General features: G+C 37.7%; 1 protein-coding gene across 1 annotated transcript; it reads left to right on the top strand.

Moving 5' to 3' along the window:
• Positions 1-13228: 13228 nt before the first annotated feature.
• Positions 13229-14188, top strand: LOC123597432 (olfactory receptor 2T11). Its single transcript, XM_045476268.1, has one exon. It carries the CDS (start codon positions 13235-13237, stop codon positions 14186-14188), a length of 954 nt encoding a protein of 317 aa, XP_045332224.1. The 5' UTR covers positions 13229-13234.
• Positions 14189-15004: the final 816 nt, after the last annotated feature.

Here is a 15004-nt window from a genome sequence, read left to right as displayed (position 1 = left end):
CATTTCTAACTGGGGGGATCACCAGCGGGGAGCGGGGGCGGGGCCACGGCTCTTGCAGCAGCGGGCGACCCTGTGGCGTCCCGCGGGCCGCTGCTGGGGCACGCATCTCCGGGGCGCATCCCCGCGGGCACTCGGCCTCAGCGCGAGCTGCCCCGACAGGGCAAAGGGGTCCGGGAAGACTTGTAGGACCATTATCGGATGCGGATGCCATCTGGTTCACCCATGGAAGCAGCTTCGTTCACCAGGGACAAAGGTATGCGGGGGCGGCCGTAACTTCAGAAACCGAGGTGGTTTGGGCAGAAGCCCTACCCCCCCCCCCCCGGAACCTCGGCCCAGAAGGCTGAACTAATAGCCTTAACCCAGGCCCTAAAATTAGGAAGAGACCGAAAGCTAACCATGTACACTGATAGCCGATATGCCTTTGCCACCGCTCATGTACATGGGGCGATATACAGAGAACGGGGGCTCCTCACAGCTGAAGGGAAAGACATCAAAAATAAAGAAGAGATTCTAGCCCTGCTAGTAGCCTTATGGGAACCCAAAAAGCTAGCGATTGTGCATTGCCCAGGACACCAGAAGACAACCGACCCAGTTTCCTGGGGCAACAATTTGGCCGATCAGACTGCAAAAAAAACATAGCTCAGCCCCCAGCACAATTGCTGACCCTACAGCTGCCAGACCCCGGACTCCGGGAATTGCCCCCCAGCCCTGAGTATTCAGAAAGCGACATTCAATGGATGAGTAAACTTCCTATGACCCGGATCAAAGATGGCTGGTGGAGAGACTCCAAAAGCAGCATTATACTCCCAGATAAACTAGGAAGGCAAGTTCTAGAGCGGATCCATCACAGCACCCACTTAGGCTCCCGGTGGACTAAAAATCAGAAATGTCTCTGATAAGGTCGATCAAGTAGTCACTAAATGTACAGTGTGCCAACTCAACAATGCGAGTAGCAATCCTCAGACAACAGGGGTAAGACAAAGAAGGAGCAGACTGGGGACCTATTGGGAAGTAGATTTCACTGAGGTAAAACCAGGAAAATATGGATATAAGTATTTGCTAGTTTTTGTAGATACCTTTTCAGGATGGACTGAAGCCTTTCCAACCAAGAATGAAACGGCGCAGATTGTAGCCAAAAAGATCCTAGAAGAAATCCTGCCCAGGTATGGTTTTCCAGTAATGATAGGGTCAGACAATGGACCTGCATTCGTCTCTAAGGTAAGTCAGGGACTGGCTTCCATACTTGGGGCTGATTGGAAATTACATTGTGCATTCCGACCCCAAAGCTCAGGACAGGTAGAGAGAATGAACAGAACATTAAAAGAGACCCTAACCAAATTGACCATGGAGACTGGCGCTAATTGGGTAGTCCTTCTCCCCTACGCTCTGTTCAGGGTGCGTAACTCCCCATACAAACTGGGACTCACACCCTATGAAATAATGCATGGTAAACCACCTCCCATCATCCCTAACCTAAAAGATGACCTTGTCAAAACTGAGAACGATAATGGTCTTGAACTCTTGCTCTCCCTACAAGCCTTGCAGAGGGTCCATGAAGATGTATGGCCCAAGTTAAAAGAACTTTATGAGACTGGACCCCCGTCTATTCCTCATCAATTCTGACCCGGGGATTGGGTCCTCGTCAAACGTCATCGGCAGGAGACTCTGGAACCCAGGTGGAAAGGACCTTCCAGGTCATCCTGACAACGCCTACGGCCATCAAAGTAGACGGAATCACCTCCTGGATCCATTACACCCACGCCAAACCGGTGGACCCGTTCTCAGACCTCATCGGACCTTCAAAGACAACCTGGACTGTTGATCGGACTAAGGACAACCCTTTAAAATTGACCCTACGCCGCCAACGGACTGAGCCGTAACTATGGTACTTGCTCTCCTCTTGATTGTTCTGCAAATTCTGTCTGTAAATCCAAACCCCCACACCCCCTATAATTTGACATAGGAAATTACTAACTTAGAGACTCATGAAATCTACAACAAAACCCTAGGAACTGCCCCATTAAATACCTGGTGGCCAGATTTATATTTTAATTTAGAAAAAGTTAGTCCATTAGAAGAAATGGAAGGAGGTAAATGGAGGCAACTGCAAAGGAGGGTATCAATAAGTAGAAATGGATTTTATGCATGTCCAGGATTTAGGACAGGGGCGATGAGGCACACATGTGGAGGGTTTGAAATCCTCTATTGCGCAGCCTGGAGTTGCATTACCTCCAATGATGGGGAATGGAAGTGGGAAGTAAAACCCCAATTTATTGAAAAAAAAAAAATAAAATGTCGATACTACCCAAAGCAATCTACATATTCAATGCAATCCCTATCAAAACAACATGAGCATTCTTCACAGAGATAAAACAAATAATCCTAAAATTTATATGGAACCAGAAAAGACCCTGAATAGCCAAAGTGATGTTCAAAAAGAAAACCAAAGCAGAAGGCATCACAATCCCAGACTTGAATTTTTAATTGCATTTACTGTATTCTTCAGAGCCACAATTTCTCTTTGGCTCTTTTCTATGATTTCTATCTTTGAAAAGCTCACTTTGTGTATTGTTTTCTTGATTTTATTGAATGATCTTTCTGTGCTTCCCTTAACTCACTTTTATAAAAATTATTTTTAATTATTTATTGGGTAAATCAGGGATATCCATTCTTATGAAGTTGTACTGGGAAACTATTATGTTCCAATTGTAGTGTGATGATTCTATGAATCTTTATGTTCTTTGATGTCTACAAGGGTCTTCACATTTGCAGTACTAGATACTTCTAGTCTTTACTGCTTTGCCACTTCAATAAGTATAATGTTGGATTTAATTTCTTTTTTATAATTTTTCTAATATTTATTTATTATTGAGACAGAGAGAGACAGTGCATGAGCATGGGAGAGGCAGAGAGAGGAGACACAGAATCTGAAGCAGGCTCCAGGCTCTGAGCTGTCAGCACAGAGCCCGACGCGGGGCTAGAACTCAAAACTGCGAGATCATGACCTGAGCCGACGTCAGATGCTTAACTGACTGAGCCACTCAGGCGTCCCAATGTTGTATTTAATTTCTTAAAAGGTGTACTAACATTTCCTAACGCTAATTCCCCACATTAGTAAACATTTGTGTTTTTATTCTGTGATGATTTATCAATCATGTGTCTTCTAATTTTTGTACTTTTCTATTGTATGAAATTTAAATGTAATTTAATTAAAAATTATACATATGGTCTGTATACTTTGCCCTCACTTAAAACATATGCTCACAGATTTTCCCCCCAGTAATGTTAACAAATTAGTATATTAAATAATTTGTGTTGGGGTGCCTGGGTGGCTCAGTCAGTTGAGCGTCCGACTTTAGCTCAGGTCACGATCTCACGGACCATGAGTTCGAGCCCCGCGTCGGGCTCTGGGCTGATGGCTCAGAGCCTGGAGCCTGCTTCCAGTTCTGTGTCTCCCTCTCTTTCTGCCCCTCCCCCGTTCATGCTCTGTCTCTCTCTGTCTCAAAAATAAATAAACGTTAAAAAAAATAAATAAATAAATAAATAAATAATTTGTGTTAACTATATTTTCCTATTTATTAAAAATGCATTATATTAACTTGGGAAATATAATTATAAATTATAATTTAAAACTAACTTTAAATTTAACAACTGTATACTTGCACATACCGAGTACCGAGTACTGTTCTAGATTATGTGTTAAATATTAAGGGAAAATTCTCCAAATTCCATATCATATTTAAATGTGTTATATGGTTTTAATTGATTTGCCCTAAGTCCTACCAAGTATTTACAGAAGTAATTAACCCCATGTGAGATAGAGAAACTGATGTTCAGAGCAAATTATTCCCTTTTCCTAGCAAGAGACAGATGGGAGCCTTAGAACCATGTCTTCTGATGTTTTCCTTGTGTTTTGGTGTCAAACCTTGCCATTAGTTGGTAAGCAATTTCCAAAGAAGAGGAGCATGCTGCACAATGAGCAGCTCCCAGCTCATTAATCCTAATGATAAACTGGGGGAAAATTCCTCTGAGAGTGATATGTTGTTAAAACCCATGTTCATTTTCTGTTAGATACCAGCTAGTCTGTCTACCAAGGACCTGATGATGCATGTTGAAGGGCAGTCATGCCCTCCCTGATATCTTTCTACAGGTGAGGGATATGGACATGAAATTAATTGAACTCTTGCTTCCACATACTTATTTTATTTACACAAAAAATAAAATACGTATTTATATAATGTAAACATTGAAATAATGGGTGGTATAAAGTTTAACTTTTCAATGCCTTATTAAATACCCAGGAAGATTTGAGACATAAAGGAGTGAGAAAAAAAAATAGAAGTTATTTAGTGTGGAGAAATGAATGCAGGCCTCTTCTGTGGTACATCCTTACAAGTTAGACTTCTCAGTTTGGACAAAGTCCTGCCAGGAGGTCTGATAACAGTATGAAAACAAAACGTTTAAAACTTCAGATACGGACTGTGTAAAGAAGTTATTTTCACGAGGCAGAACAATTGCAATGTATAATTTCATGGCATTGAGATATTATTTAACTAAAACAAAAGGTCTCTTCATAACAGTAAAGTATTATATATGTGTGTGTATATACACACATTGCTTTTTCTTTTCATTTTGTATTGTGTTAAATATAGATTATGTTAAACTTGCATACTTACCATGATTTTGCCAAATATTTATCAAATATGTCAGTGATTTCTCTTTTAAAATTACAAGGCTTAAATTTTAAGAAAATATTTAAAGTTTCTGTTCTACTATATCACCTTGGTTTGCACAATTAGTTAAGAATATAAAGGTGATAAATCCATACCTATAGTATCAACACTTGATTATTCCATGTTGCTTTATTTCATTTTCTTTGATTAGATTTTTAAGCTTGTTTTATTACACTAGAGTTTATTCATCACATAAGCAAGAGCAGGGATCTCATTTTGACCCATGATATATCCCAAGCTCCCAAAATTTTCCATGATATAGAAAATGTGCTAAAAATATTTGAATAAATGAACACTATTGTATTTCAGAATGACTAGTACTAGGGAATACTTGGGTTTTAATTTTTTTTTTTAATTTTCCCCTTCTCCTGAGAATCACAGTCTTGAAGATGTACAAAGAATTAGATGTGTTTTAGTAGTTTACATATGTTTACATGTCAAGGGTAAAGGTGGAAGCAAAGGAATTATACCTAAATTGTTTCCAACTTCACCAATTCTGATGTTATTTCTATTTAATATTTTAATTGTAGTTCCTGCAAAGAAAGTATAATTGGCTTTTTCTAGATTTGTTAAAGATAACCATTTTCCTTTTGAGCAAACAGGAGTTAAGTGTCATAGGTAGGCATTTGCTCAGTTGTGGAGACTAAAGATGGAAATGGAAACTTAGATGTTAAAATGGAAACTTAGATGTTAAAATGAGGTTTAGGATTACACATTTCAGTTGATAGCAAAAGTGATCTTCTCCTGAATTTCTAGCATTTAAGTGCAATGAGTATTGATTTTAATAAGTATCTAATAAACACAGAAAGATAAAGTCAGGAAACATGTTTAAATATAGTTAAATTCAGACCTTAGTTTTTCAAGACTGATGAAGCAGCAGTAGAGACAGCTGCTTCCTTGCCTCTCTAGATAACGTATGGGGGAATCTTCTTTCATGAGATAAAGACTAATAAATTTAACTGAACTCAGAGCTGCCTGAACACAATGGTCTTTTCTAATTTGAAAGATTGTAAAAATCTTTGAGTTTTTTAAGAACAACGTTACAGCATATGCTGTGCATTTAATACATGGCTTGAATATTAAGATAGATACTTATCCAATACTATTATTTATTTAAAATAAAGGTTCTTACAATCTTAAAATTATCATCTAAAATTTACATGATTTATAATAATTTTTACTATCATATCTGCCTTAAATATAGGGAAAATTAGGGTAAAGAGATTTAAGTGACTAAAACAAGGCTAGGTACTGGAAATCTTAAAATTCAGAAATTAATATTGTTTTCTTACTCTGAGGCCTGTTTTATTTTTTCACCGTTACCAAAATGGAGAGTTATTTGCTTTCAGTAAGAGAAGATCCTACAATTTACAGTCAATACTTTGATAATATTATTACGTTTCCAGCACTGTTACAAGAGTCTTACACAGACTCCAGAATAATTCTCAGGACAAGGGCTGCTCTGACGCTCTGCTGGCCAATGAGGAACTTGAGGAGTGACTTCCCTGGGGTCACATAGCTATTAAGTGGCGGATGCTGGTCTTTTGCCCAGGCCATTTGAGGTACAGATTCTGTGTAAGGATCAGATTAAACTACATCAGGAGTAATGGGTAAAGTGGCATCTTAGAGTTTGAAGTCATCATAGAAAACTGGGAAACTTAAACTAGCAAATTGGAATTGTTTACACCAATGCTAAGTCTAGATTATTTCTGGACATTCTTTTGTATGTATTTGTCCTCTCTTTGTTAATTTTTTAAATTTTCTAATACACTATGTATTTAAACATTATATTTTCTGAGTTTTTTGATATGTGCATGTTAGTGAGTCACTCTGAATGTAGCCTACAAAAACTAACATACACATTTTTTTAATTTTTTTTTAACGTTTATTTTTTAGACAGAGAGACAGAGCATGAACGGGGAGGGTCAGAAAGAGAGGGAGACACAGAATCTGAAACAGGCTCCAGGCTCTGAGCTGTCAGCACAGAGCCCGACGCGGGGCTCGAACTCACGGACTGCGAGATCATGACCTGAGCCGAAGTTGGACGCTCAACCGACTGAGCCACCCAGGCACCCCCTGACGTACACATTTTAAGACCATGACGATTTGCTTCAGATGGCATCTTGTAGTATGGGACTTAAGAGTTGAGAACAATCTGATGAATTTTGTTTTCACATTCAGAAGCAGATATGGGCAGGATTCTGGTGTAAGTTTATGGTAGCTCAGTCATCCTCCAAATATTTAAAGATTGAAATGTGGAAAATTATATGTATTAATTGCCCACGTTTGGACTAGGAAGCTCATCCTTTGAAATTATCCTTAAAGGGATCTCTTTTTATACATATAATCTCTACTTGTAAGAAGACAAAAAATGTTTTCCAGAAAAAACTGATGTCACTTGAATGTGCACCATCAGTGAAAACTTGGATTTATTTCATAATTACATATATGTATATATATATATATATGTTATAAATGTGTGCTATATGTGCATAATATATACACACATATATGCACAATAAACTATTGCTATATATGTGCATATACATATATATATACACATATCTACTTAACACATATATGATTCATATACATACATATATATGATAAGGAAATTGTAAATGTGCCACATTTTTCACTTAAGAATACAATAAAACTGTCATACCATGCTAATGATTATAGATCCACCTTACATTCCAATGGTTGCTTGAAATTCTATTACACATTCTAATATTAAAACAAATTATTTGTGTGTCCAACTGCAGATGCTTAAATTTCTTCTTCTTTCTTACTATTGCAAACAAGACCAAGATGAAAACTTTTAAATGTTGCCTATTTATCTCTTGATTTCTATAAAAAATTTCCTGTAAGCATAAGTTTATACACATCACTTTTAAGATCCTAATATTGGACTGGTGCTTTCTCAAACAAAGATGATACCTACTCCCACTCTCAGCAGAAATTTATGAGCACCCCATCTTGATACTCAATGTTGATACAGACCAGCTTCAACTAGAGGCTCAAAATTTAATGAGATTGCAAGCTCAAACTTCATTTATACACTCTGGGGCCCATGCAGCAGAAGAGAATATAGCCAGTGCTGTGAACATCTAGCCTGTTGAGGAAGTTTCCTTCTGCTCATACTGTAAGGAAGAGTCATAGTGAGTCAAGCTTAAGTTCTAACCATATAACTTTGGGCATCCACTTCCCAGATGTCCACCATCAGACCAAAAATTTCACATTTTATATCCTCACACAACACACAAATTAGAGGAAGGTAACACCAGGTGCACAGTGTCATATATATTCAAGGGGGGAAGTGGTGGGAGTTGTTTTTATGGATTCACCAACAAATTCCAGAAGGGACCACCTGGTGGGAAACGGAGGTTGAGAACGTGTTGATTTTCCAATGATATTGAGCTTAATAACTAACTCTGATCATATTCAAGGAGAGAATAATCATATTGAAAATGTCTGTTTTTATTGAACTAATGACCTAATTCAACTGTGGGGAAGCTCTCAAAGTACCTCCACCCATAGATAGGTTTTGGTTTAAGAAAGTGATATATTAAGTTAGACATAACCAAAACATTACTGAGGTCTTTTTGCAGAGCTTGCATTTTACTTTACATCTCTTTTTAAATATTTTATTATTTTTTTAATTTTGTTTTTACAATTTTCTTAAGTAGGCTCCATACCCTATGTGGAGCTCAAACTCATGACTCTGGGATGGCATGCTCCACCAACTGAGACAGACAGGCACCCCTAAAATGTTGTTTTAAAGAATGATCATGCCTCTCAATTTAGGAGCATATCTATCTATCTATCTATCTATCATCTATCTATCATCTATCTTTCTTTCTATCTATATAGAAGAGGAAAATTATATTTTAAAAACTTGATAATTTAACTCATGGTTTTAGATTTGTAAACCGTTGGCAAGCTTTCCTTAGTAACATTTGAGTTTAGGCCACGATGAGTTAAATTAGGTTCACATCTCCATGTAATTTTTGAAATGTCTTTGTTTATTTTTCATTCAATTTTAATAGTCTTGTCCTCACTGGTAATTTATTCCTGAGTTAACCCTGCCACTTCCCTCTGACACACATTATAGAAGATTTCTTTCAAATATGGATCCTCAAAAGGAAATATGGTGTCATCTTTATAGTGCTGTATATGTAGTAGTGGTTATACTGGTGAAAGACTGGGAGTAGGACTATTGGATGGGTCATTATTTTATGTCTGCTTGGAGCTAAGAAGTTACCCTCAGAAATGAATATTCAGAAGTGAAATGTAGGAGTCTGGTGTTTGGAGGATCTTTCCTGGCTTACATTCTCTGGGGACTTTTGTTTATGTGTGTGTACCTCGACATAGGAAATCAGACAACTACAGGCAAACGTGTGATGCTTAGAGATTGCCCAGGAGTTAGCACTTTATATTTCTGAAAGTAATAATTTTATTTGTTATTTTGTAAGTTTGTTGACAACTTTGACCAGAAATTCAAAACTTTTTGAATGTGATTCTGGTTTTACAGTCCATATTAATTTGACTTGTCTTAGACAATTGTAGATTTAACATATGATAAAGAGGATATTGTGCATTTATGGTCAGTTGAGTATAACTGTGGAGAGTATGAAAAACAAAGTCCTGCTCCTCTACCAGTTGTACTTCCTGTGCCTCAGTTTCTCCAACTGAAAAATAGTGATAATTATAGTAACTGACTCCATAGATGTGTTGTGAAAAGTGGCTACATCAAAACACTAAAGCACGTGGAGAGATGCCTGGCACAAAGTAAATACTGCATGAGTACTGGCTAATTTGTTATTAGGAACATGCTTCAATTATACTTATGTTTAAAAGATGATAAAACTACTTATTGGTGTGGCTACTGTATCAAATTACCACTAACTCAGTGGCTTTAAATGACACAAATTTATAACCTTATAATTGTGGAGGTCACAAGTCAAAATTTGGTCACATTAGGCTAAGGGATACACTCATTTCTGAAGGCCATAGAGGAAATCCATTTTTCTAGCATTTTTCAGATTCTAGAGACCACTCAATCCTTCTCATCGTGGTCCTCTTCATCTTCAATACCAGTGTTTGAATCATTTGGACCTGTATTCATAATATCACATCTCCTCTAATTTCTTCCTTCCTCTTTTCTCCTTCCCTCATATAAGGACCCTTGTGCTTGCATTGGGTACAACAGGACGTTCCAGAATAATCTCACCTTAATCACATCTGCAAAATATGTTTTCTCAAATAAAGCAACATATTCATAGTCTGGGAATTAGGATAGGGATCCATGAGTGGGGTGAGGACATTATTCTGCCTAGTACAATTGGTTTTATTTAACAGTAAGTTAAATATATCATATTGTTAAGTTTAATAAAATACAAAATTAATAGAAGCCTGTTTTAAGACAGTTTTTTTTTTCTGATAATAGGAGACAGGTGCAAATTACTGCTACAAAAATACACTCATGATTTTCTGACCTTTTGCCTGTGTAACCTAGGTGAGTTCAAATTAAATTAGCAACATCCACAATACAACCCATGGATGGATAATGACATCTGCAGTTACAGTTATCTCTTACAAAATAATTGGTACAAAATCAAATGAAGTACTGTTACAACGTAGGCAGATTCAAAAAGGAGAGAAGGGGCGCCTGGGTGGCGCAGTCGGTTAAGCGTCCGACTTCAGCCAGGTCACGATCTCGCGGTCCGTGAGTTCGAGCCCCGCGTCGGGCTCTGGGCTGATGGCTCAGAGCCTGGAGCCTGTTTCCGATTCTGTGTCTCCCTCTCTCTCTGCCCCTCCCCCGTTCATGCTCTGTCTCTCTCTGTCCCGAAAATAAATAAATGTTGAAAAAAAAATTAAAAAGAAAACAAAAAGGAGAGAAAGTGGTGAGTTCTTTGCTTGCTGAAAAATTATGCTGATGTCTGACTTTGTCCAAAATACTATATTGATTTTCAGTCACTAAGAGTGTTTATCTCAAATTTGTATATGTCAAACCTCAATGATTAAGATGTAAAATTCCTATTGCTGTTTTATCCTAGAAACTTGTGAAACATTTTGGTTTCCTAGAACTGTTTCTTATTAGAGAATGTAGGTAGATCCTCTCTTATGGCACTTTTATTTTGGATTGAAGATAAACACAAGGGCCTGGCATTTAATTTCTTTTTATTTTTCCTTTAGCACATTTTGTAGATCATATTCAGGTGGATTTTAAGGAAATTCTACAAGAAATGAATCACCCATGTGGGTGGCTCAGTTGGTTAAGTGTCTGACTCTTGATTTCAGCTCAGGCTGTGATCTCCTAGTTCCTGAGTTTGAGCCCCACATTAGGCTCTGTGCTGACAGTGTGAAGCCTGCTTGGAATTTATCTCTCCCTCTCTCTCTGTCCCTCCTTAGCTCTTTCTCTCTCTCTCTCTCTCTCTCTCTCAAAATAAATAAACATTAAGAAAAAGAAATGAATCACTTAAGGGCAAAAAGAAAAAAAAGCAATTTGCATTTTAGTAAACTGTATATGTTTAACAATTATTTATTTAAATATTCAACAAACATTTACAAGGTGCCAGTCATTCATTTATATTCTAAAGGCACTCAGGAAACAAAATAGGCAACAGCCTTACTCATATTGAACTTTCTGTCAGTGACAGGAGACAAACACAAAATGTAATGAATATATATGTTAAGTAGTATGAAGGAATGTGCAAACAATAGCCATCTAGTCCTAACAAAGTGGGCTTTAGGCAAAGCCCCTGAAAGGTGTCAGTCACAGCTATAAGGAAGAGATCCAGCCCAGGGTGACAGCAGAGACAAAAGCTATGGACTGGAGGCTACCCCAGAGAGGGGACAAAGGATCAACAAGGGGGTCACATGGGATTTGCAGCACCAGAGCAAATACACTGGAAAAAGCAGGCAATGGCTTCAAAGGGTGAAACTGTTACAATATGGTGGGCCTTAAAGTGAAATATAAAGTTTTATGGTAGAGCTTTGAGCAGGAGCTGACCTGTTTTGATATAGGTTTTTTAAGATCACTTTGCTCTGCTGAGGTTAGACTCAACACAGACAATAGAGAAAGCAGGGAGATAGCAGGAATCTACTAGAATAACCTAGATGAAATGAAATGACTAGAATATTTCATTTGTGAAATGCCAACAAATAACCTAACCTTTGTGATATTGTGATGCATAACTAATATATATTTAGTCTTTTTTTCAAATTCCTGGCATTGACTTCTTAAAACTCTCTGAATTTCCTAAATGGAAATAGCTATGTAGATGTCTTTTGTTATTAATAAAATGTCCTCCTACCACACCTGAGTTTATGTTAATTAGATGATTTATTGAAATCTCCTAAGAATTGGGCTTGTTCCCAGGAAAATAACCATAATTAAAGGTTTGCAACTTTTAAACCTCCACCACTCAGATCTCCATGGAGAAGAGAAGGTCTAGAGATTTCATTAATCACTGATGGTCAATGATTTGATCAATAATGCTTAAATAATCAAGCATTTATAAAAATACAAAAGGATGGGTTTCCAAGAGCTTCTGCGTTGGTGCACATGTGGAGTTGTAGAGGATGGTACACATAGACAAGGCAGTGAATCTTCTGGCTTTTTCCTGCATACCTACCAGATGTATCTCTTCTACCTAGTTGTTAGTAAAATATTTTTTCTTAATTCTATAAAATGTTCTAGAAAATTAGTTGAGCTCAGGGATGGGCTCCTAGAAACCGAGGCCCAAGTGATAAACTTTACTTGCAGTTGGCGTCTGATTTGGGTGACAGTCTTGTGGGGCTAAGCTCTTAACCAGTGAGGATTAAGCTATCTCCATGTAGATAGTGTGAATATTGTATTAAGTTGTAGGACACCCAGCTGTTTGTCTGGAGGGTTAAGAATTGCTTATTATGGGGAGGAGACCCTCACACATTTGCTGACCAAAAGTGTCAGAGGTGAAATGTTGAGAATAGAGGAGACACACTTTTCTTTATCCATTTTTTTAATGCTTTTTCTTTATACTTTTCTCTTCCTAAGTTATTCATTCTTAATTTTGGCCTTTCATATAATGAGTGAATCAATGGGCCTTTACTCAAACCAGTGTTGACTTGGCCCTACTATGGTTTGGACAACATTCTGGTGTCAGAAATGCATAGAGTGAATAGGAAAGATATAGCTAAACTAATCAAAGTATAGCAAATACCAACTTTATTATGCCACTCACATAATCTATGTATTGCAGCATGAACATAAACACAATACAAAAAGTGTTGTTCATCAACAATGAGGAGTAGATCTACAGTTTCTGATTTATGATATGTCTCTTGGTCTCTTCATTTTTCTCTAGCACTTTTTGTTGGAAAATTTCAGCCAAACCAGTACTCTCTGAGGTGTCATCTCTATTGTAAGTCTTGCCCATACTGAAAGGATCTTCTCTCCTTTTACTTCCTGGTCTTTGTGGCTTTCTGGTCTGCTGGAGCTGACATAGGCAATGTAAATGAAGAATATAACTTTATCTTCTGATTTTATCCTCCTGGGACTTCTGGTGAACAATGAAACTACTGGGATTGTCTTTGCTGTTATTTTTGCTATTTTTGTGGTAGCTGTAACTGCAAATTTGGTCATGATATTCTTGATTCAGGTGGACTCCCGTCTCCATACTCCTATGTACTTTCTGCTCAGCCAGCTGTCCATCATGGATACTCTTTTCATTTGTACCACTGTCCCAAAACTTCTGGTCGACATGGTTTCTAAAGAGAAGACCATTTCCTTTGTGGGTTGCGGCATCCAGATCTTCCTCTACTTGAGCATGATTGGCTCGGAGTTCTTCCTCTTGGGCCTCATGGCCTATGACCGCTATGTGGCTGTCTGTAACCCTCTTAGGTATCCAGTACTGATGAACCGCAGGGTGTGTCTCCTGCTGGCTGCTGGTGCCTGGTTTGGGGGGTCCCTGGATGGCTTTCTGCTCACCCCCATCACCATGAATGTTCCCTATTGTCACTCCCGAAATATCAACCATTTTTTCTGTGAGATCCCTGCAGTTCTTAGACTAGCCTGTGCTGACACATCCTTGTATGAAACCTTGATGTACATCTGCTGTGTACTAATGTTGCTCATCCCTATCTCTATCATCTCAATCTCCTACTCTCTTATTTTGTTAACTGTCCACAGAATGCGCTCTGCTGAAGGCCGGAAAAAGGCCTTTACTACTTGCTCTTCCCACTTGACTGTGGTCAGCATTTTCTATGGGGCTGCCTTCTACACTTATGTTCTGCCCCAGTCTTTTCACACTCCTGAGCAGGACAAAGTAGTTTCAGCCTTCTATACCATTGTCACACCCATGCTCAATCCTCTTATCTACAGCCTCAGAAACAAGGATGTCATGGGGGCATTTCAAAAGATATTGTCAAGATGTTTATCTGCTCAGAAAGTATCCACAAGTGATGCTTAGGGATTCAATAAACTGAGAATAGATGAGAACATTCTCTGTTGTCCTGTTTTAAAGAAGACTATTTGGTCAGATGTCAAAGATTACTACTTACAATTAATTAAGATAATTTATCATGTCTGGTTTCCTGTTCCTGGGGGAGGGAACCAGGGATTTTTCATTAGGTATGCATATACATTTTGGCTATCAACAATGAGGTATTATTAGGTTAAAGAATTAATCTGATTCTGGTTCTTTGTCTCTCAGTCTGAAAAAAGAAAAAAAAATATTTGCAGGTTACTTTCACACTTAACCCAGAAACAGCTTCCATAACTACCAGATTTTGATGCCACAATTATGTGATTATGTTTGTATCAATAAAGTTAAATAATACCAATTCACAAGTGATGAAATATAGAAATCACACAATTTTAATCAAGTCTTTAATTATTGGCTTTGCCTCAAGATTTTAACCTTTAAGATCATCTTCATAGGACTCACACTAAAAATAGTTGCCTGTCAAATACGAGACCATAGTAAATAGTGGATAAGCTTAGCTATATTGACTGAATATTGAATGTCCAAGCATTACACACCTACTCAAAAGAGTCTGTAATATATAATATCAAAGAGCACTACTGTGACTTTTTCCATGCTATTTTAGTAGCATTCTAAGAATGGTGACATTTATGGAAGAAATTTTACATTGCCCATTTATATGTGATTCATAAACAGGACTTGGGTGCAATTTAGGTTTGTTTGGCATGATACAGAAATCTCTTGAAGAATTTTCTATATAGATATAACTTGATAAGATGTACGTTTTTATGTACATTATTT

This window comes from Leopardus geoffroyi, chromosome A1, assembly GCF_018350155.1.
Source record: "Leopardus geoffroyi isolate Oge1 chromosome A1, O.geoffroyi_Oge1_pat1.0, whole genome shotgun sequence".
Taxonomy (NCBI): domain Eukaryota; kingdom Metazoa; phylum Chordata; class Mammalia; order Carnivora; family Felidae; genus Leopardus; species Leopardus geoffroyi.
Note: the sequence above shows the minus strand (reverse complement) of the source record. Positions and strands in the feature narration are given on the sequence as shown.